Genomic DNA, 23,709 nt, shown 5'->3' with positions numbered 1-23,709 from the left:
TATTTTATATAGCTCAGAAACTTCCCATCACACATTCCTCTAAAGCTTATACTTTTTGACTGAATACGGTTAATTGGTAATATTAGCCATCCTTCTCCAAACAGAGCAAACAAACAATGCCCCTTGAACCGTATCAGTACACAAGGCAATTTATTTTATGAGGAAAACAAAGCGCTTTCCTACGGCTTCCTTTATTAATTATTAATGTGGTTTAATACCTGCGTGTGGCTACACGGGTGAATCAATTGAGGAATGGGGGGGGGGGGGACCAAAGGCTAATAGAAAGAGACTGATGCCACCAAGCCACGGGAAGCGCCGGGAAAGGACGGAAAAGAGCTCAAGAATGCAGAGCAGAAGAGGAGCGGCAATATCGCAAGAGGAAGACGGGGAAAAGAGAAGAAAGATGAGTAGAAAAAAAATAGACAAAAAAAAAAAAAGGGGGTGGGGGGGGGATGGAACAAAAACAGATACATCAGGGGGATTCTGATAAAGAAGTGGATCTTGCATTTTAAGACTCGTGAGGATAGATTAAAAGCTTTGACAAAGCGACGCTAGACTAGGAGTTCCAGGCCCGTCCCCCGTCCCCCCACAGGCCATCGGACTGATCCCCTGATAAGGCGGAGCCATCTGTAAGAACCAACCCATGATGGATGGATGTAAGAAGCATACTGATAAGGAGGAGCAAAGTGGGAGTGAGTCCAAATATTTTCATTCGTCTTGGGGGGGGGGAGCAGAGCCATCCATCGTCAATTCAAACCGATATTGACACGATGGATCGCAGTACAGTTCTACAGATACAGTATACTGACATTTTATACATAACGACAATTGTAACCAAGCCTGACACGCATAACAAAATATCTCACATAACAAAAACACCCCAGTATAGAAATTAAACATTTGTGAGAATCGCGGTGTGTGTTTTGAAACTACGCAACAGTTTTCACTTAAATCGATAGTATCGATCTAACAATTTCACAAACGATTCGGAAATACAAAAAATAGAATCGATGAGTACAGAGTGTTTTTGTTTTTTTTAACCCAGCCTCAGTAGAAATGATACGGTAAAGATGCCATTTCACCGAAGAATGGGGCTGAAATGATGGAGGGTAAAAAAAAAAAAAAAATGTTCGTAATAAATAAATAGATGGATAGATAGATCACCTTTATTTACAGAACATTAGACCTGAGTCCAACAAATTGCAATTCAGGCATTTGTGTTGAAATTCGAAAATCTCACGCCAGAACGGGGCAAGACGAGAGAGAGGGGCAGGAAAACTGTCCCGCCCAGACCACGAGAAAAGAAAAGCTGCACACAGCCCCTGCACAGCTGTCAGTTAGAAGTTGACGCCTGGTCTGAGGAGGCGGACGGGACAGGCAAAACAAACCAGACGGGTGAGAGAAGGGGAGACAGGGAGAGAGGGAGAGACAGCGAGGGTCAGAAAGCCGCAGGGTGGGAAAGAGACACACGGGCAAATGGAAGCGGGAGCAGTAAGTCAAGGGAGTAGGGGTGAAAGGGGAAGCCGTCGAAAGGAGGAAGAGGTGGGGAAATGGCTGGAGGCGGGGGTCACTACGGAAGCCCCGGCGTCGTTAGCAAGCTGTAATGGCGTCCGGCTATGGCTTAATGAATTGAGTCGCGCTGGAGGGATCCACCCTTCAGGTGTTCAGGAGAGGGGCAGCTGTGGAAGGTAAAGGAGAAGGTGAGCGGCGTCCGCGGCTCGACGACTTTAGGCTCCGGACTCTTGAGATGGCTTTGCGTCACACCTGGGAAATTTCGGCCCAAAATCAAACCACCTCCGTTTCACTCGCGCACGCAATGACATCCGACGCCATGTGTCGCGTCGCACCGCTTCCCCGCCGCAAATTCACGTGCGTGCCGATGGGGGGGGCATTTGCGTTTGCAGCGGTAAACAGGCGGCTGCGAAACAGGAGCTACTTTGAGCGTGCAGGATTATCCGAATGTGCTCGACTCTGATAAGTGGCTTAATGCAACATTTCCATTGGACTTTTTTTTTTTTCCCCCTGCTGAGGCTGAGACCCAGGCACACAAGAAGCGCTACTTATAAAGTTAGCCAAATCAAGCTTTTTAGGATTATGTCAACGAGTAAGCGCTGCCATTTCAATAGGGGGGGGGGGGGTGAGAGAGAGAGAGGGCAAAAAGGGGCAAAAAATGCCTCAGGGCAGATTCATGATACCTTAATGACACAGGACACAAGTGAACTTGAGAACAAGTGAAGTCTTAAAATCGTACTCAAGCTCATCTCCAGGTAGAGGAGAGGGAAAGAAAAAAAGAAAAGAAAAAAGAACTGGGAGTACATGAGTCTTACCTCAGCATGGACGTGTGTGAACTCCCCTTTCAACGGTACGGCCAGAACAGCTCGACTCTAATATGCCAATAGATAGACTGTCCTTTGGAACATTTTCTTCATAAAAAAAGGCAGCCTTCGGAATATGGATATTAGATACGCTTCACAGAAGATCAAAAGCACCGCGCTCTCCATATAGAGATGAAGAATAGAGGGACTGGGAGGAAAAAGGACAAGCCCTCTTTTTTTTTTTTTTATATATATATAAACGTAGCTTGTGAAGTGGCGGCATTCCGGCTTTGAGCTTTAGCTCTGTGGGACTCATAGCTGCTGCTTAGTCACATCCTGGAAGGTTAAGGTGGAAAATGGCCCTTGTTTGCTAGCGCACCTTTCCGGCAAAAAAAATACAAAAATAAAATTATTTGTGCCGCATCGCCGACTCGTCGGCGGGGTCTGAACTTTGAACTCTTGAGACTGCTTGCACCCGTGAGATGTCGGCCACCCCGGAGCGCGTGACCGGACGGGTTCGGTTCGGTTGGGTACCACTTGAACTACATCCTACACCTTTGGAACCCCTGGACGTGTTTTGAGTTCCGTTTCCGTCTCACCCCGCGCCCCCCGCCCCGTTCGGGGGGAAAGTCCTCGGCGAGACGGAGGATACCCCATCCAAATCCACTGGGTCAAGTCCCAATTATCCCAATGCCGGGGTAAAAGGCTTCCATCTCGGTGCGTGTCGGGGAAAAGGAGAAGGGGGGGTAAAAAAAAAAACAAAGATAAAAGCGGAGGGAGCTCTCTGGAGCAGAAATTCTGTGAAAGAGATGGTCTTAGAGGCTTTCGCTAATGCCTGCTGCACAAAACTCGCCGCATGACGCTTAGCAGGGCTAAGATGGGACGGCATTAAGTGGGCTGCTTCAACCCTTCCCCTTTCTGATGTCCAACATTCGTGTAAAAATGAAGAATGGTGCCGTCGACGCAGCTACCCCGACTGCAATTTCACGATTCAAGTAAGTGGAGTGGGCGGAGATAACTTTAACACCTCGGGGGTTAAGTATGGAGCTTGAGAAATGAACTTCCCCCGTGGCGTGCCTGTATAAAATGTCTTGATACCTCGTTTTTTTTTTTTCCCCTCTTGTTGCCAAGGCAGCCAAGAGGCGCAGCTTGTACCTTCAAATACATAATCATAGTTTGAGGCTTCGTAATCATTGAGGGTTTTAAAAAAAAAAAAAAAAGGGTTCTAAGAGGAATTTATTATTAGCTGCAGCCTTGTGTCTTAGCAACAATAAAGGCGATGGGAGGGAGGAAACATTCTGAACCTTTTCTTGAACTGACCGTTGCCAAAGGAGAGCGCCTATATAAAGTGGTGAGTTGAAGCTAAAGTGGTGGATGGGTACGAATGAATGAGGGCTCTCCACTTAAACCTGGCTCACTTTATAAAGCGCGCAAGGGCCCCCCATGAGGCACCCGGCTCAGCTGAGGAAGGCGGTCTTCACAGACGGTGTCGTTGCAAGGTAAACACCGGAGCGGCTAATAACACTGATGGCGGGTCTGCTCCATTAACCGTAGGTAAAGCGGCGGTGCTCAAGCAGAGCCAATATTCTGATAAAATGATGAAATTTTAACAATTCTTAACACTTCATTTGACTCTTATGCTCATTTTACCACACTATCAGAGCACAGGACCATAATAGTGAACAATCACTTTATGAAAGAGACGTTTGACATTGAAACATTCAAATTCAAGTACAGTTAATTGACCTCAACCCGGCTGTAATAAACACTTGTAATTCATATTCTATTCGCAACATTCCTAACATTGGTTTAAAATTCCCCTTAAATATGGAGGGGAAAGTATGAATGGGGAACCTAACTATTGTACAAAATTGTCCCAATCAGCTCAAGTCATTGTGACAGGTCTGCTTTTGAAGTATTCGTACATTTCCCATACCAATGCAGCTTTGCACACCGCTATGACACCCCTGTGGAAAAACATCCTTAAAAATGGTCCCACATCACCTCTAGATAAAAATAACTTAACGGTAAAATGTGTGTCCGGAAAAGATAAGTTCCAACTGCTAAGCTAATTTTTTTTCTTTTCAATGTGGTATTTAATTATTCATCAGCAGCTTGAGCTGGCAGGAGACGTTCCAGGATGTGTTCCAATGTGTGCGTCTACCATAATCAACTCGAGCCTCGGAAGGCACAAACAGCGCCGGAGTCATGACCACCCGTTTTGCCTGAGGTGTAATTGGCGGCAGGTGGAGCAAGGGGGTGGACAGAATTCAAGCAAAGCAAAAATTCAAGACAATCAAGCAAAAAAAGCTGCAAAATAACATTATAGAGACACACCCCTTGCCTTCAGGTTGTACCACACAAACCGCGGGACACATTGTGAGACAAAGTCCCGCCGCCCTCCCCCTCCCAATAACAATCTCACATTCAGTATTGTGTGCGAAGAAGCAGTGTTTGTGTTTTGGCAGGCAGGTGGGCGGGCGTGTATATCAAATTTTATGAATCTGAACAGTAGGTACTGATCTATCTTCGTAAAATGTACCAGGATCTTTCTGTTCCAATGTGTGCCGCTCTAACGCCTTCATTTTGCCACAGGGCAGAGTTTCCGTTAGAAAATACAATCGGTGGCGATCAACGTGCCCTGGAAGATTTCAATTTCCTGGACAAACGGGAGAGATTCCGGTCAAGTATTATCTGTTTATTGAGCTTAAAAACAATTGACAAGCAGTCTATATAGAGAATGACATCATCAAGGCATGTAGATGTATATTGATAAATATTACGAATATTCCAACTTGAGATCAAATCATTTCCGTTAGTGAACAATAAGCAACAAGTGCAGCCGCTTTAATAAACATTTCACTCAAATAAAATTGTGATCAAATCAAAAACAAAATAAATATTGCAAGTAGGTCAAAATAAATAATAAAATGTGTGTCGTCAGTCTTCGTCGGGACGTCCCGTCGACATATTTTACACAGAGAATATTTACCGTCTGCTGTGGGTTGGAACTTAAATATCCCCAAAAAACGCCAAACTATGGATGTACGTGTCCCAACGACACATCATCTTTCTGGTTCTCCTCAGGGTTCTAGGCACTGCAGCCTTGTGTCCGCTCTGTGTGTGTCTCCTGTGTTGACAAGCACAACCGGTCCACGGGGGAGGGGGCGGGGCTTACGTCTATATCGACAAACGTGATTGGTCAGAGGTGAAGCTTTCAGATCAGCAGATCGGCCAAACTGATTGGCTCCCCGTTGCAACTTGCTGAGTGCGGAAATGAACAACAAACATGTCACTGCGGGATATATCAAAATGATCCAGCCAGCACCGATTCAAATTGTGCTTGGAGGGAATTATTTTCACAGGACCTTATGAACGGAGAGATTTAAATATGTCGGACTTCCAACAGATTCCCGGTCAGAACATTACCAATTACCAGACAACAGAAACGCTGCCCCAGGGATGAATAAAGTATCCATCCTTCTAGTCATCAATCCATCGATTTTCAAGATGGTGCATATCACATCTTCTCCAACCCTAAAGCAAAACACCTTCAGGCTGAATAATAAATTAAATAAACAAAGTAAAACAATTTCGCAATCGCAATTCCCCGGCTTAAATAAAATACAAACCACAGGTCAAAAATGAATTGAAAAATTTCTGTATGAGACTGAATTTATTGATCGGAATGCATGTGAGATGGTACACTAAAAAGTTGGGAGCAATTCTCATTACATATAAGATGTCAATATATCAACATAGAATTCTAGCATCAACATCAGACTGAATCAACATGAAATCAAACTGTGACCCTTGTGAGATCCCACCCAATAATACCCTCCCACAGCTATGACACATGCTAAATTCATACTGGAATCATGACTCAGACAGAGATGGAGTTTGGTCGAGGAGGGAACCAGTCTACTGCCAACTGTCATGCAGCGGTCCAGATTTGATCGACATTATTTTGCTTGAAACGCTACGTATAAACGATTACACCTCCCAGATCCCGAGCGGATTACAGGAAGGGCCAAAGAAGCATCCGCCGAGACTCGCTACAGAGCATACCAAGGTTAGGGGATTGGAGGGGGGAAATATATATATATAATAAAAAATAAACCTGGCTTCAAGTGCTGTGTGTGTGTGTGTGTGTGTGTGTGTGTGTGTGTGTGTGTGTGTGTGTGTGTGTGTGTGTGTGTGTGTGTGTGTGTGTGTGTGTGTGTGTAGCCAAGTGTGTACTGTCCCCATGCTTGGACGTTGTGCGATGCAACCATTTATTTTATTTTTTTATTTTTTTAAATCCTACCTTCTTTCCAATGAGCTTCTTCCTCATGAATTCTCGGGCCTCGAACATGTAGGGGATGTCGTAAAGCGGACGGAAACGCTTGTCTTTGTCTTTGTTCTTCTCCTGAATGGGGGTGGGACGGGTGGCGGTGGCAGAGGGGCAGGAAAAGGATGCGGGGAAGGGGGAAAATGAGAGGGATGCAGAGGGAAAGGGGGACAACAGAGGAGGGGGGTTATTCACTTTGGCACCTTAAAGCTGAATAGCTAATATCTGCCGCTGATGTCAAGCTTTTAAGGAAAACAAAAAGACAGTGAGACAGACACACACACACACACACACACACACACACACAGTGTTTTTTGGTTCTTCTGTCAGTCCTGTCAGACTTGGGGAGATCAGGACGTTGTACGCACTGAACGCCACAAGCCCCAGAATATGCCATCGTGAATGGCAGCTTCCAGAGCTCTCACTCAAACACACACCTCCAAGACGAGACATGTGCAGACGCATACAAAAGAAGAGCATCGCGCACGCGTACAAACTTCTCCTCAATCCAGTCACCCACTCTTGACAGGAGGAGGACACAAATAGAAGCCATTTGCATTTTCAAAGCAGCCTGAGAGGGGGGGGGGGTGGTTTTGGTCATTCCCAATACCGGCACGCGACACACACACACACACACACACACACACACACACACACACACACACACACACACACACACACACACACACACACACACACACACACACACACACACACACACACACACACACACACACACACTTTTGGAAAGGGGCGGGGGGTATAGCAAATGACAAACACACAGGAGGAAAATAAATGACAGGCGTTAGACTGAATATGGCGATGAATGACAATACTAGCGAGTTCACCTCCCCTGCCCCTCCCACCCTCCTCTATGAGAGCCATTATTATCTGTCACACAGACACTGCCTACCCCCCTCCCCAAACGCATATGAACCAATATGAACACAGACAGACAGTTGTGTCTCGCCTTCCTTTCTATGCCTCTTCTACCTGCTCCACTTATTCAGTGCAGCCAGGTGTACACAGGAAAGAGTGTGTGTGTGTGTGTGTGTGTCTGTGCATGTGTGTGCATTAGCATGTGTTCCCAAGGGAAATTCCTTTGTGTCCACCATGCATGTCACATCTTTTGACCGCCCCCTAGAACGCATGTGTCAGGTAAAAAATGACCTGGCTTAACTTTGTTTTCTTATGGCTTGTACATATATAAATAATATTAAATGAAATCGACTGAGAAAAAAAAAAGTTCATATGATTAGACACCTGAATTAAGGAATTTCTGGGGACACACACACACACACACACACACACACACACACACACACACACACACACACACACACACACACACACACACACACACACACACACACACACACACACACACACTTTTGGAAAGGGGCGGGGGGTATAGCAAATGACAAACACACAGGAGGAAAATAAATGACAGGCGTTAGACTGAATATGGCGATGAATGACAATACTAGCGAGTTCACCTCCCCTGCCCCTCCCACCCTCCTCTATGAGAGCCATTATTATCTGTCACACAGACACTGCCTACCCCCCTCCCCAAACGCATATGAACCAATATGAACACAGACAGACAGTTGTGTCTCGCCTTCCTTTCTATGCCTCTTCTACCTGCTCCACTTATTCAGTGCAGCCAGGTGTACACAGGAAAGAGTGTGTGTGTGTGTGTGTGTGTGTCTGTGCATGTGTGTGCATTAGCATGTGTTCCCAAGGGAAATTCCTTTGTGTCCACCATGCATGTCACATCTTTTGACCGCCCCCTAGAACGCATGTGTCAGGTAAAAAATGACCTGGCTTAACTTTGTTTTCTTATGGCTTGTACATATATAAATAATATTAAATGAAATCGACTGAGAAAAAAAAAAGTTCATATGATTAGACACCTGAATTAAGGAATTTCTGGGGACACACACACACACACACACACACACACACACACACACACACACACACACACACACACACACACACACACACACACACACACACACACACACACACACACACACACACACACACACACACACACACACACACACACACACACACAGAGAGAGAAAAGGTTCCTCAAAAACATATCAAAGGTATACCACGTCATTTCCCAGTGGGAGAGTCCTGGATACCTGCAGAAAAAAAATATATATATATAAATATATATAGGTCGGAGTTCCCTGAACAGAAGGGAGAACCTTCAAGTCTATGATAAATTTGGCCCCGGACCTCCCCGCTTCCTCTCTGACTCACTCCCTCGCTCTGCTTTCGGGGTCAGCGCAATGCAGGTATATCAGAGCTGGGTTAATCTCACATGCGGCCAGCAGCAATCCCACCCACTCAGTCAAGAACCCCCGTCCTCCATTTTGTATCTGGTGAGGCTTATTGTCGGGGTCTTTCATCCCTACCAAGTCGGTTGTCAGAGGGGTTATGGGGTGGCTTTTTTAGAATAACCGGCGAGCGGAATCCTCCATTTTGTGCCCGAGCAGCGGGACTAAAAGCTCCGGGGAATGACAAGGAGTTTCTCTGGGGCTCGACATCATTTGAATAAAATCGGTTTTGGACCTGATGTAGTTCAACTCAAGGTTCTCTGGAAACACACAGTAGGCTTGTGTCCAGAAAGACTTTCTACTTGTAGCTTATTTATGGTATTCCTCCACTTTGGTTCATCTGAGTTAGTCGTACACAGACAGAAACGGGTCAAGTGAGGTACTGCTTTAACAAGGAGAAGCGCAGAATTAAAATGGGGGAAACGCATAGAGAACTAAAAATACAAAAAGGTAGAAATCATTTAGAGCTAACGAGGTGTTTCACGGTAGAAAGGGAGCCGTGTTGGGGGTGGCAGAGTGAAAATGTCAGCTCGATGTGCCAATTAGACTGTAGTAGGGAAGATTCGGTGAGAGCCGGACGTCACGCGTTACTCCTCCGTTCGGTTCACATAAGGGCACGCACGCTAAAGGAGGACCTCAACGATAGAGAAATTAGGAAAATTTCGAAGAAATGCAAATGCGAAACTGGTCATCATGCTCTGGACAAAGCAGAACATTGTTTTGACGCTTTCGGTGCCACCTTGATTATACCATAAACCAAGATGGTAAGAAAATGGAGATTGGGAGCCAAAGCTTAAAACAAACCGGTAGCGGAACAAACTAAACTAAAATGGGTTGGTTTTTAAAGGGCAGCTGTCCACAGCTGTAACATAGCTGGGAATCGACAAGAACCATAGATTGGGCGACAACTGTCTAATATCTCACAGCGGCCCATTGCCTGAGGGACAAGTGCCCTTAAGGTACTTAAAATGAATAGACAAAACTGTCCACTCACTGGTCAAACTAAATCATAACGACTTTATCGGTGTATTTATAGTCATTTATAACGCCATCAAATGTCAATTTCTCTAGAAATCTTTCCATGAACCCTAATGATGCCGCTGCTCCGCTGCTAAAACGTAAAAGAGGACCGTCTAAAAGCTATGGCTCAAACATGACCCAATAACATCTTGCTCTGCCCACTGGGCCGTCACCCCCCAGGGGGATGCTGTTCTATTTGGGGTAAATTCCCTTCTTTCCAAATTACCCACTACAACTCCGGGATCACAGAGAACTATGCAGAGGCATTACTTGAGCTGGATGGTCACAGCCACAGCTACAAGGGTTTGCAGCACGTTGAGCTTCAGAGGTGAAAACCATGACTCAGGAGCATGTCATGCTTTTCAGTCTGGCTGTGGCGCTGGTAAGAAATGTACGGCGTGAGGCCATTTATTTGTATCTGCTTAGATAGAAGACACCTTGCACCTACTCTATACACTGTATTTTCACTGATAAAAAAAGGCCTACATTACTTTATGATTAAACTGTTCACTGGGAGCAGTCACCACTTATACGACTTTATGCATAATGACCTCAATCCGTAATGCATTATAACAATAAATAGCTTCCGAGAGTTCTGGGGGATGTGGGATAGAAACAGTGAGGGCGTGCACTGCCTCGGGGTAGAATACAACAATATGGGCGGGTGTAAAAAAAAAAAAGAGAGGAAAAATGTGCAGTTATTAGTCAGCTTGCACCACATTGATCTCCAATATGGCACGTAAAAAAAAAAAAATAGGCTGCATCGTTACCATCTGATATTTGCATGGTTTTGCATCAGCCAATCCACTTCAACCACCTTCCTTAATAGCCTGATTTGACAAACACTCCATCCTGAGAGAGAGCAGATGGCTGATTCTGCACAATGAATCAACATGGATACAAGTCAGAAGTAGTTTCAGTGCTCATCACTGGAGATGCTTGTAGTCAACTCTAAATAAGCCCTTTAATTAAATCTTAAATCTTCTCTCCAGCAGTTAGGAGCCTATTTGATTATTATTTCAAATGAGAGGGGTAAAAAATAAAATAAAATAAATAACCTGAATAAACACAAATGAAAGACAAATGTATTTACTTTTGAACGACAGTTACCAACTGGCAAAACTAAGGCTTAAACTTGCACTCAATGGTGGCCTTTGATAGCCTAATGTTGCATTAGATGAATCATGGTGTGCGTGACCGCGATCCATCCCCTCCACCACAGCCGCCTTCACTCAGCCTTCTCCAGCTTTAGACAAACTTAAAGTCGTCACATCGAGCTACGGGCCAGGCTACAAGCGCGTCAAGGGTGCTTGCAAATATAAGTCTCCAAGCGTGACAGGAAAGAGACAAATTAATTTAATAGAGAATGATGTAAATTTATTTGTACAGGGACTCGAGTCAATAGATTTTTCTATTGAAAACAATTTTTTTTTTTTTTTTTAACTTACTCCTAACGGGACCAACCAACCATGAGACAAGTGAACTTCTATCAATTGAATACAGGCAGAAGATGAAACATTAACAGGCAGCAACGGTACCTTTATATGCAAATTCCAGCCATGCTAATCAATAAGGACCAACCATGACTTATGTCAATATACACAAATATCCCCCCCCCCCCCCCCCCAAACGTGGACAAATGCATGAATAGGGAATATCAAATTAAAAATACATTAATATTGGTACAGACTAATTATTGTCTGGGATCTTGCTTGTCGTAATATAGTTAAATGCTGTCTTTAAGGCTGCATTACAGAGAGGGAGGGGGAGAGAGCAACAAAACAATAAAAAGCTGCAATCTAGAAGCTGAGGCAGAAAGGACAAGGTGAGACAAACGAGAGGGAGCGGGGAGAGACAGTTGTAGTGCGATGCTAAATCTACTAAACAAACACACACAATAAGAGGGTTCGAGCGGCACGAGGGCAGATGAGTAAGCAGGGCTGCACAGTGCGGCGTGGGAATGAGCCAGAGCCGCTGCATTTCACCTTACATAAGGACAGATTGCTGACCCCGCCGTGCACCATTTTGAGCACCGTCCTTAAAACACACACACACACACACACACACACACACACACACACACACACACACACACACACACACACACACACACACACACACACACACACACACACACACACACACACACACACACACACACACACATTGTGCATTGTGGAGCATGTACACACAGGGAGTGGGTGTAACAATGAGTCACTGAGCAGCGCTGACATCTCTCCCCACTTGCACTGGGAGAGAGAGAGAGAGAGAAAGAAAGAAAGAGAGACAGAATAAAGGGAGCAAGTGAAAAGAAAAAAGCTGACTCCAAGTCCCAAGCTTAAAAATAACTCACACCTGAAAATACACTCAGCCACCACACTGGGGACCAAAGGACGGGGAGGGTTTTAAACAGAGGGAGTCAGGTTAAGGGAAGAGAGACCGGCGAGCGGAGAGAGTCAAGGGTATGTGTGCCTTGCTATTTCACCACTGGATCACCAGTCTGTCAATCTAAATATCATCCGGTCTCACAGGAGGGAATTTATGGAGAAAGCTTACAAATAAAAAATAAAACCTGGTAAGGACACACACACACACACACACACACACACACACACACACACACACACACACACACACACACACACACACACACACACACACACACACACACACACACACACACACACACACACACACACACACACACACACACACACACCAAGGAGTCAAATAATGCACACCCCATTGCATATGTTAAATTTTCCCTTAAGAATCCCATATAGAGGTGAGCAGCACCCAATATGGTAAATGATAAGCCTCCTCTCTATCTGATCTCTGAGCATAGTACACGGATACAAGCAAGTGTGTTGGTCAAGGTCTTGACCGTGAAAAAACTATGATTTAAACTAAGTCAATTAAAAGTGTGAAAAATGTATCGATGTTGAATCATAATTGTGTGACAAAGTGCTTGTCTATTTTAAGGTAGAGTGAGTGTTGCCGCCAATTTATTTTATTTAACGAATGCAAAGTCCCTAAGCCAAGCAGTTGCCTCCTGGTCTGCTGTATGGAGGGTGACTAATCCTCCTTTCAGTTTTTGAAGAGGGCAAACTTCTATGATGTGTTCCATGGTTTGGGGGCCATGTCCAGTCCTGAAGCGATTGAGCGTAGACCATTGTCTCCATGGGAGGTTGGTGCCAGGGACCTGTTGATTGGGGTCTGACACCAGATGTTTGTTTGGGACCTCCTTGGACTCCCATTCTGCTTTCCAAGCCAGTTGGATGGCGAAGTCAGCTGGTGGGATGTTCTTCCAAATTGGTCGTCTAGATGGAAGTCGAGCAGTGGGTGGGTTGTAGATGTCTGCATGGATTGGTAGTTGGGGAGAATCTTTGACCTTTTGGAGCATCCTTTGAGTGGCTGCTGCTCGCCGGATATGTGGAGGGGGAATGTTTGATAGGACAGGGAGCCAGGGGAGTGGTGTTGAGCGGATAGTCCCGGTTATGGTTCTCATGGTTGTGTCTCAAGCTGGGTGTCCACATGGAGTGTGTGGGGTGACCTGGATCAGACAGGGGCACAATATTCAGCTGCAGAGTATGCAAGAGCCAGTGCTGAGGTGAGTAGTGTGGAGGCTGCTGCCCCCCATTTTGCACCAGCGAGCTTGCAGAGCAGGTTGTTCCTTGACTTAACCTTAGCTGCCGTCCCTTTTAGGTGTTCCTTGAAGGATAGGGTCCCGTCAAGGTAGGGTAGGGTCACTCCCAGGTAGGTTGGATTAAAGGCATGCTTCAGCTTGAGTCCGCCCAGATAGATGTTTAGTTCTCTGGCAGCTTTTGCGTTGTGGAGGTGGAATACACTGGAAACAGTTTTTGCTGGACTTGGTTTTAGGCGCCAGGCTCTGCAGAACTGGTCCAGTTTGGCAAGGTCATCAGTGAGCACCCGTTCCAGTTCAAAGTCTGGTGCTTGAAATGCCAGACCAATGTCATCTGCATAGATGAATTTTCAAGATTTGGTGGAGGGTAGGTCATTTGTGTAGAGGTTGAACAGAGTTGGAGCTAGAACTGAGCCTTGCGGGAGTCCGTTTGTCTGTCTTCTCCATGCGCTCGTGTTCTGACCAAGGTGAACTCTGAACCTCGGGTTTGTCAGTAGAGTTTGTATTATTGCCGTTGCCCAGGCAGGGAGCGCCTTTGTGAGTTTGAGTAGGAGGCCTTTGTGCCAGACTGTATCATAGGCGGCTGTGAGGTCGAGAAACACAGTCCCTGTCTTCAGGCTGCTCTTGAAGCCATTTTTGAAAGGTGGTTAAGGCCAGTACTTGTTCTCCTGTGCTGCACTCCTTGCGGAAACCGGCCTGATCCACGCAAAGAATTTCCTCTGCTCCTGGAGAGATACGTTGTAGTATTAGGCGTTCCAGGATTTTGTAGGGAACGCTGAGCAGGGAGATTGTTGTCTTTGCCAGGTTTTAAGGTGGCAATAACTTTTGCTGTCCACCATTTCTTTGGGATCAAGTTCGTGTTTATGATCTTGGCATAGAATTGTGTCAGCCAGGTTAGGGCTCGGGGGCCAAGGTGTTTCACGAACTCTGGAGAGATGTCATATCCTGCTGCCTTTCCACATTTCAGACCCTGCAGGACATTCTCCAGTTCAGCAACCTCAAAAGGTTCAGGGTTTCTATGGTCTCTGAGCGCTTTCTTTAGCTCAGTTGTAACTGCTCTTCTGGTGGGTTTGTCTTGGGTTGCTTTTGCAATAGTCAGTAGGTGGGATGCAACTTGGTTGGGTGTAACACATGCTCGGTTTTGGCTGGGGGGCTTCTGTGCAGCTCCTAGATGGCGGATGAGGCTCCAACATTTCCTGCTAGAGTGTGTGAAGTTCAGGTCAGCCACTGTCTCCTCCCATTTCCTTCGCCGAGCTGTATTTAGTGATTCAATGAGGTGGTCTGCTATGTCAGGGTCGCCTGATGTTTTGTAGGCTTGGAGGAGTGCAGCACTTTCTCCGTCCAGGCATGGGACGTAGAAGGGTCGGTAGCCTCGTGGGATTGCTGAGTGGGCAGCTTTGTAGATGGCGCTGCAGAAGCGGTTGTATGCTTCATCTACAGTGATGGTGTGGAGTGGGATGGTAACAACGCTCCGCTCCAGGATTTCACTGTATTTCTTCCAGTTGGCTTTGCGGAAGTTCCAGCGCATCTTCCTTGGGCTGTCTATGACTGGGAGGTGTAGGTCAACGTGTACAAGCAAGGGCCGGTGTTGACTGTGTGGAAAATCGTCAAGAATGAGGATCTGAGCAGGATAGGGCGTTCCATTCAAAGAGCTGACCCAGCACACGTCAGGAGAGTAGTCTTTTTTTTTCCTCCACCTGGCGGAGTGGAAGGTTCCTCTTTGTTTGGGATCATGTATCAGAACAAGGTCATTTCTAGATGCCCAGTCTGAAACTGCCTCTCCATCACTATCCACTACTGGATATCCCCAGTCAGGGTGGTGGCTGTTGAAATCCCCCACATAGATGGCAAGGTGGGATGGGGTGGGGTGGGTAGGACCTGCAGACCCCAGTTGGCACTAGGGGGCTTGTACACATTGACAATGTTGAAACCACCAATAGTTATGGTATCAGAGAACTGTGTTGTTGTCAAGTGATTTGCCGCCAATGAAAACTGAGTTTATGAATATCAATCAGCCATAAAGTCTTAAGCTGGGCAACAGACATAGCATATAGTGTATAAGTTTGTGTATTATGTTTGTGTGTCTTAAAAAGAAAAATACTGTCTGCATCTGTGCATGGACACAGCCAATTGCAAAGATGTTTTGTGACAAAAGGTTAATGCAGCTTAACAAGGCACTGTGCGAGCGGGAGAGCAACTCCTCAGCTTGTCACAACGCAACACAAATGTGTTTGAAAACTGAAAAAACAGGGCAGCTTACTCACAGCCATGCTGGAGTGGGCAGCGTGTCATCAGTGTGTGCTGGAGTGGGAAGCAGATAGAGCGGTCACAATTACATAATTAAAGTTGTTGGAGTAGATTCACAAGCTTTTTGAAGAATCGTAAGGGTTCAAAAAAGCATGTCTTCCTCCAAATTTAAGAGGGAATTTTACACCACTGTCAGAAATGTCACAAAAATGTTTTGGTCTTCAATGGCAATAAATGGCTTGTAATAAAAATCTATGACTTTACGAAATTATAGGTTTATACTATTATAGCAGGATAAAAAGGAGCTTAAGACAATTAAGATAATCACAATTATTATGAAAATGAATCCACAACTAAAACTTCATGATCGTGACTGCCCTCATAACTAGAGAAATCCATCGATATCCATTGTTCCACTTCACCTTACAGTGTCCCTGAAAACCGTTATTTCAATCTGTAAATTAATAAGTTTCGCTTTGCATAGACATTACCGCACATGTTCCACTGCAGCGGGGAAACTGACTAAATGCTGTTATGTTTTGACCCCGGCTGGTACTCTTGCCCAGTCAACTCAGCAGACCACTTAAATTGCTAATTATTACTCTACTCTACTCTAAAACATCGAGATTGCTGGCAAAGTACTGAATGTGAGCAGTTAATTATGTAAGGTTGCAGCAGTTGCACAAAGGCTAGCCTGCATTTAGATTTCAGGCTTTTAACTTCCATCCTAGCTCAACACATTTAAAACAGAGCCAAAACACAAAAGTAAACACAAAAACGTCAAAATGGCTGCCAGAGTGGCGCGACAGAGGGATGAAGAGGAGAAAGAACGGGACGGAGAGAAAGTGCAAGTAGGACAGGCCTGAAGAGAGTTAGGAGCAATCAGCAGGAGAAAAGAAAGTAGTCACCAAACTGAGAGAAGTGGCCAAAAGCTTGTTACAATTACAGGGCGCAGGCTAGGGCGGGCGGGCGGACACACACACGGACACACACACACGGACACACACACACCTGACCATAGCGTGTGCGCCCACCGGGAAGAGGAGAGCAAATTAAAGTGAGCGAGAAGGAGAGGGAGAGATACAAAGCCTCTCTCTTAATGATGCTTGGCGCTAACAGTGCCGTGGGGAGGGAGAAATGAGTGCAAGTACAGAGAGGGAGAGGAGTCAGGATCCGAGAGGACAGCAATAAAAATGCAGGAAGAGCAAAAAGACGGAACTGCTAAATGGAGGGGCTTCGAAAGGCAAAGTCAATCACCTGAGCTGAGCTCCAGTTGTCGGACCAGCGAAGCAGTTTCCATGAACTCTTCCTCGCCTCCATTTTTGTTTGAAATTCAAAAGTCGTCCGGTTGTTAAGTGATACGCATCTTGAAAGAACGACCACGACTAAGAATTTAAATTGATAATTCTAGCTATTCCTTGCTGACCACGGAGCAGCTTTGGAGGGTCAAAGCTCTTAAAGTGGTAATCCGCATTGAAACAAATCCCTTCTTTGATACTTTATTTAGCTGGTACTTTGTAAGAAACAGCCATTCAATGAAATAAGAGTTACACGTGTGCTCACCTCGGAGCCATTTCTACTGACGCTGGTGGGGTGAATATGATGAAACACCGTAATTGTGGTCAGTAAACTGTTTATATGGATGAACATTCACAGAAAATAACAGCCCCACCGGATGAATAAGTGAAAAAAAAAAAAACAGCATCATTAATTGCAAAACAATCGATTAGAAGGCACACTTTCGAGAAAATAAAGTGACTGTCTTAGAGCGAAGACAAGGATACGGCCAGATTTAAAAAAAAAAAAAAACACCGCAGTTTCAAATTGAATTCTGGTTACATGTAGTGTAATCAAGCCAACACAGACGATATGGATTACCACTTTAAATGGTAACCAAAAGAGAGCGTGTAATCGCATTGGTTCCCGTTTTTCTTTCATTGGTCCCTTCTTCTTTAAAACAAAATTTAACAGAATGCATGGCCATGATTCAAAGCTACAAAGCCCAGCGTGACACCCGACCAGCAAACCTCCCTTGGTTTTTCCCCAAACAGAAATGTAGGGAAAAAAGCTTTTCTTCTGGGAAATTTTAAATCACATTCAAGACCTTGATTTTCTTTATAGATAGGCAGGCAGTCTGTGGAGGCAGCAGACATTGCTTTAACAAATAGCCACTCCAACATTACACACATCAAAAAAAAAAAAAAAAAAAAAAACAGTTTACCACCAAAATCGAATCAGTTCATCCTTGAGTCCAAGCGGACGTGTGCGCCAAATGTGAAGAAATTCCCTAAACGCATTCCTGAGGTATCGTATTCACAACATGGTACGGACGGACGTACAACCCGAAAGCGTAATACCTCCGGCCGCGGCTGTCGTCGGCACGGACGCATAAAAATAAAATGGCAATACAAGAACTGCTGTCTGTGAGAATCCATATTGATCCATGAGGGAATTATTTTTGTTTTCTAAATAGGTTTGTTAAATATTGAATCATTACATTGTGAGAAGCTTCAGACCGCGTATCTCCATTACGATGTCAAATGTCATGACCTTATGCGGTCATGACAATGCCATGCCATTGAAAGACTGATATGATAGTATTGATTTATCGCTCGGACTGCCCGTGTGTGTTGATCCTAAAGTGATTAAGGCAAAGTTATGTGGTGTATAGGGGGGGTCAATGGCCAGTTCTCTGCAGTGCTGCAATGCCCACTACTATGTGCTGGCTTCTATCTGAAGTACCGAATGCATGTGGCCCAATTGCAGGGGCACCACCAAGTGGTGAAAATTGTCACCGCAGCCACGTAAAAGAAAAAGGAAAAGGCAAAGAGGAACGAAAGGAACAAAATGTGATACGATTTGCAGGGCTTCAGACTAACTTCTTCCACTAGTAGCACTGGTGCTCCCTGCTGCACCAGCACAAAACTTAGGAGCGTCACTGAAATCGACATGCAACGCAACACATTCATATTTTTCCATCTGTATTACTGATAAATGCCTTGGTAATAAATACACAATTTACGGAAATAACAATGTGCTGCTTTATTTTAAAGTGCTTTAAACAGAAATAAATAATTAAGTTAAAATGTTTTTTTAACAGGACGCAAAATAATAAATAAACAGATGTAAACATAAGGTATGTGGTCAGTACATTACTGTCTTAAACACACACACAAAAATATGCAATGTTTCAGCAGAAATGTATTTTTTATAACAATGTCGCATGCATACCTCCACACAGACTCTTCGTGGGCACAAGTTAATGATCTTTGTCTGTGCGCTCTATTTAAATTTTTTATTTTTTTTTAATCCGCCAGTTGAGCAGGTGCAGGGACAGCTTTATGCTCATTCAATGAAAATAAAAAAAGAAAAAAACAACAGACGCAGTGTTCTGGAAGAGGCTCTGTCGACTCCACAGGTGTTTTGGGCTCTGCCAGCAGCGCACGGGCCGCACACCGCGGGACGGAGCACCGGGTCTCACCAGGGGCAGCGCGGCGGTTCGGTTAAAACAATTGCTGAATTAGGTGTTTTTTTCTCCCCCCCTCTTCTCTCTCTTTTCCGTTTTTTGGGGGCCCTTTATGAAATCTCACAAAAAAGGATAAAGAGAAGAGGAGCAAAATAAAAGGTCCAAATCGTGCAATTATCGCGTCCCACCCTCCCGGTCCGGGTTTCTGCTCCACGGAGGAGGCGGAGGTTGGGGGATCGCATGATCGCTTAAGCCTAACGTGCAACACACACCGATTCTCCATTCTCCTAGCGTTTCACATAATATACGATGATGATTTAAAAAAAAAAAAAAAAAAAATGTTAATTTTAAATAAAAATAACAGTTGGCACATTGCAAGTCATGCTGTTGCTCCTAGTTATAAAATTTGGTAGCACTGTCTCCAAAAGTGATGGCAGTCTGGAGTCCAGTGATGGAGAACCGAGGAGGACAGAGTGATTTATCGATATTGTAATACCAGACTAGACATCGGGGATTTTATCATAATATTGTGGTTTTGTTAAATGTTGTCTTTAAGACTGCATTACAGAAAAGAATTGCAATTGTCTGAACTTCTTAGGCTGTTCCCAGTTGTTGTGATAAATGCCTCTACCGGCTTGGTTATAATATCCACATTACCTATGATCATTTCTCAGATATGTGTGTGTAACTATCTTATAAAATGGGGATGGTAGCTCAGGCGGTAGAGCTGGTGGTCTAGTAATCTAAAGGTTGCTGGTTCGATCCCAGGCTCCTCCTGCTAGCATGCTGTAGTGTCCTTGAGCAAGACACTTAACCCCTAATTGCTCCTGATGGCTGCGTCCGTCGGTGTTTGAACAATTGTAAGTCGCTTTGGATAAAAGCGTCTGCTAAATGACTAAAATGTAAATGTAATGTAATGATAAAAGGAGTAATAGTTATCCCCGAGAATATCATCAAGTTATTGACAGACATATTAGTAAGTCTACTCAACAGCCGCGAGGCACAACTGTAACTTATGTACTCTGGCAGCGGTTTATGAAAGTACAATTAATTACGACAAACGCCTCCGGTTTGCCCACAAACACATCCACGCAGACGCTGAAGGCAGCCACACAAGAAACGAGCCAGCTTTTCAGTCAGGGTTCAGATGTGTTATTTAAGGACGCAACAGCAGTCACCGCCATCAGCTCTACCTCCCGAGCGGCTGCCACAGACACACGGGTAAGGATAAAAACAGTCACACGCATACATGTTTAGAGAGACATGACACACACACAAAAAAAATGTACCTCTCCCTCGATTCTGGGGGGCCGTATGCTTGACAGGTGGATGGTCTTGTACTCTCCGGAGTTGAGCTTTACCACCATGGCATCGGCATTGACCACCTGCATCACCTGGACGGAGGGAAGAGGAGTCAGTTAGCGACTGACGGGATAAGAAATATGGACTTGGGGGAGGAATGGAGTCGGAATCGCACAAAGTAGTGACCTGCAAGGGACAACGGAAATGTATTCTATTGTAAGGATCAGAAAAGGTGTCAGAGTGATTAAGAACTACAGAAATTACGGAAGATGGATAGAGTAAGAGAGGAGGTAAAGGACAAACATGGTGAAGAGATTCTATTCCGAGCAGGGATGGGGGGGGGGGGGGGGGGGGTGAGGAGCGTGTGCCACCGCGAGCGGAAGTGATTGAGAGTGAGGTACGAAAGAGTGAGCGAGGGAGGGAGGGTGGGAGAGCCCCAGTGGACCAGCGAGAGTTTGGAGGACAGAAAGGACGGTTGGCTGTCGAGAGGAATTGGCATGAGTGAGAAGGAGAGAACATGAACAAGGGGGAAGAATAAAATAAATTGATAGAAAAAAAATGGCGATAGATGGCTTTTAAAAAACACTCGCAACTTCTAACGCCCTGCCAAATGTCGACTGGTACAGGGTGACACGCTGAAAACTGGCAGATAGTGACAACGCAATCACAATGCCACTGACATAACGATTCATTAACATTAATAAGTCATTTACAAAGAATTGTTGGCCTGGGGCAATGAACTGTCACTGGTGTTCCATCCCTGAATATTTTACAGGTGCAAAACCAAATGACACCAATTACTGGTGCTATCTGTAACTGTCTTAACCCCCACAATTATATGTCTAGGCCAGACCATCTCCTGTGTGTGTGTGTGTGTGTGTGTGTGTGTGCGCGCTCTCCACAGTATGGGGACAGATTTGGGCTATAATGTGACTGAGATGGAGGAGGCATTCAAACCCAGAGAATTTAAGTAGGCCACCTGCAAAGAACGGAGAAATCAGTCACCGACAACATGTAAACACACCAAATCCCTACACAGCCACTGATAAACGGCCAACAACATATTTGATATGCACGTTATGTAGGCTGCACTCAAACTGAGACATTAAATGGTGACGGACACGAGCTGGCGGTTGCAATAACCTTGATGTGTGTGTGTGTGTGTATGTGTGTGAGTGAGTAATCATGTGTCCACATGCAGACATGTTATCTTGTGCCATTAGGACAAAGCGGTGCCTTTGGGATTGATATAGCTGGTGTATTAGTTTCCCCAGAACCTTCATTATTCCGAGAAAAAAAACAAAAAAACAAATCAGACTAGCAAAGCATTTTGCCACCGGAGAACAGAAATTAGACCAGCCCACATGCTAAACAGGCTGCGCAAAACAGCAGGCAAAATACATCACAGACTAATCACAGAGCTGAGTGGGAGAGATGGATAGAGACAGAGTTAGAAGGGTAGTGAGAGACGGACACGGGGTGAAACGCAATGGGCGCACAACCACGCGGCGGGCGTGCAGGGCAGCCTCATCCTACACAAATTCTAAACCTATCAAGGTCATCCTGCGGTTGTGCCCAAGAAAATAACCGAGGGGGTAGAGAGACGGGGAAAGGAGAGGAGCAGAAGAAAACGGCCAATGTTTCACAGGCTAATTATCAGCTGGGGGAGAAAAGGCAGCGAAGACAGGTCGTCGCACGCAGAGCAAGATAAAAGAGGACAGGGAGCGAAAGACGGAAGGAACAAGGGAGAAAGACAAAACCGTAACAGAAGATAGAAAGCAAAAACCAAGGTAACATATTTTTGAGATGAAAAGTTAGAAAAGCAAGAGCGATAGAAAACAAAGATGAGAAAGTGTGTCGGAGAAGATCAGAAGCTGGTGGTGGTGGTGGGGGGGGGGGGGGGAGATAAGGAGACAGAAAGATGGAGAGAGGATAGAAAATGGAGCAGAGAAGTCTTTGCAAAGTAGCTGCCATGAGGGATGAGCAGGCGAGCAGCATGACTCATTGGTCTAATCCAGGACTGGGAGGGAGGGCAGCTTGGATCTACTGCCACCCTCTGGTCAACACCTGCATGACGACTGCAGTGGGCTCCGTCAAACCTCACCCAGGGAGGTGGTCTCGGACAGAGTCGGGGAAATGCGCTCGCCGTCAATTGAACCCGTTGGCTTGGTTCTGACTACAGGGCCAAACACAATTTCCCCAAAAAGCATTTTTTTTTTTTTTTTTCATTACACTTTGTATCAGGCTGCCAGCCCGGATGATTCGAGGTCCAGGTTATACGATTTCACACAAACTAATAATGTTTGGGATTTTGTGTTTAACGTCACCGGCTGGCTCCCGGCCCCTCTGGTCCTGCTGTGGGAAACGAGTAACGAGTATGCAACACCGACTACATAGGCATTCACTATGTGTTTGTTCATGTCTGGTTTCGTAGAGGAGGTGCGCCAATACCATAAGGAACCCTTATTGTGTCATCTCTAAACTACCCCCTATTCCCAACATTTTTCATGTCAAGGACCATTAATCTGATTTGCATCACGGACCCGATTTGATAAGATTTCGTGTCTGGGACCCTAATTGGAGATTTTTTATTTTCAGATATTATTTAGCCCAAACTTCCATACTCGCCTATACTATAGTTATGATAGTAAAATAGTATAGTAGGATAGTAGTGAAATTATGATCAAGATAGCCGTTGTACATTATCCAAGGGTGTTGACATCCTGTAAATAAAAGAATGGCGAAGTTGAACTGTTGATCATTTCGCCGGGCACTCCAGCAAAACCTCTTGATGGAACCTCTTGAAGGGCTACTGGAGGTCCTTGGAACCCATGTTGAGGACCAATTCCCTACCGTCAGAGCAGACAATCAATTTAGGCCTAAAGGGCGACTTTACGTAAAATCCAGAGAAGGAAGCACTACAGCACACTGATTCCAGACAACATATTGCATTGTCGATTTTGCACTTGGGCGACGCATAATCCATCAAATGGAAATCGAGGACGGCTGCGTCCGTGTGCTGGAGTACTGTTTTT

The 23,709-nt window shown here is 45.2% G+C and overlaps 1 protein-coding gene across 1 annotated transcript in view; it reads right to left on the bottom strand.

The window, feature by feature from the left end:
• The window catches only part of snd1 (staphylococcal nuclease and tudor domain containing 1), a 209,764-nt gene that overhangs the window by 164,532 nt on the left and 21,523 nt on the right, over positions 1-23,709 (bottom strand). Inside the window, exons 10-11 of the mRNA XM_080021993.1 lie at positions 20,662-20,766; positions 6,622-6,723 (exon numbers count right to left, since the gene is read on the bottom strand). Coding sequence (XP_079878119.1) covers positions 6,622-6,723; positions 20,662-20,766 — 207 coding nt within the window. The remainder of the gene's footprint in view (positions 1-6,621; positions 6,724-20,661; positions 20,767-23,709) is intronic.

This window comes from Zeus faber (assembly GCF_960531495.2).
Source record: "Zeus faber genome assembly, chromosome: 21".
Classification (NCBI taxonomy): Eukaryota; Metazoa; Chordata; class Actinopteri; order Zeiformes; family Zeidae; genus Zeus; species Zeus faber.
The sequence above is the reverse complement of the archived record's forward strand: the minus strand, read 5'-3'. Positions and strand labels throughout refer to the sequence as shown.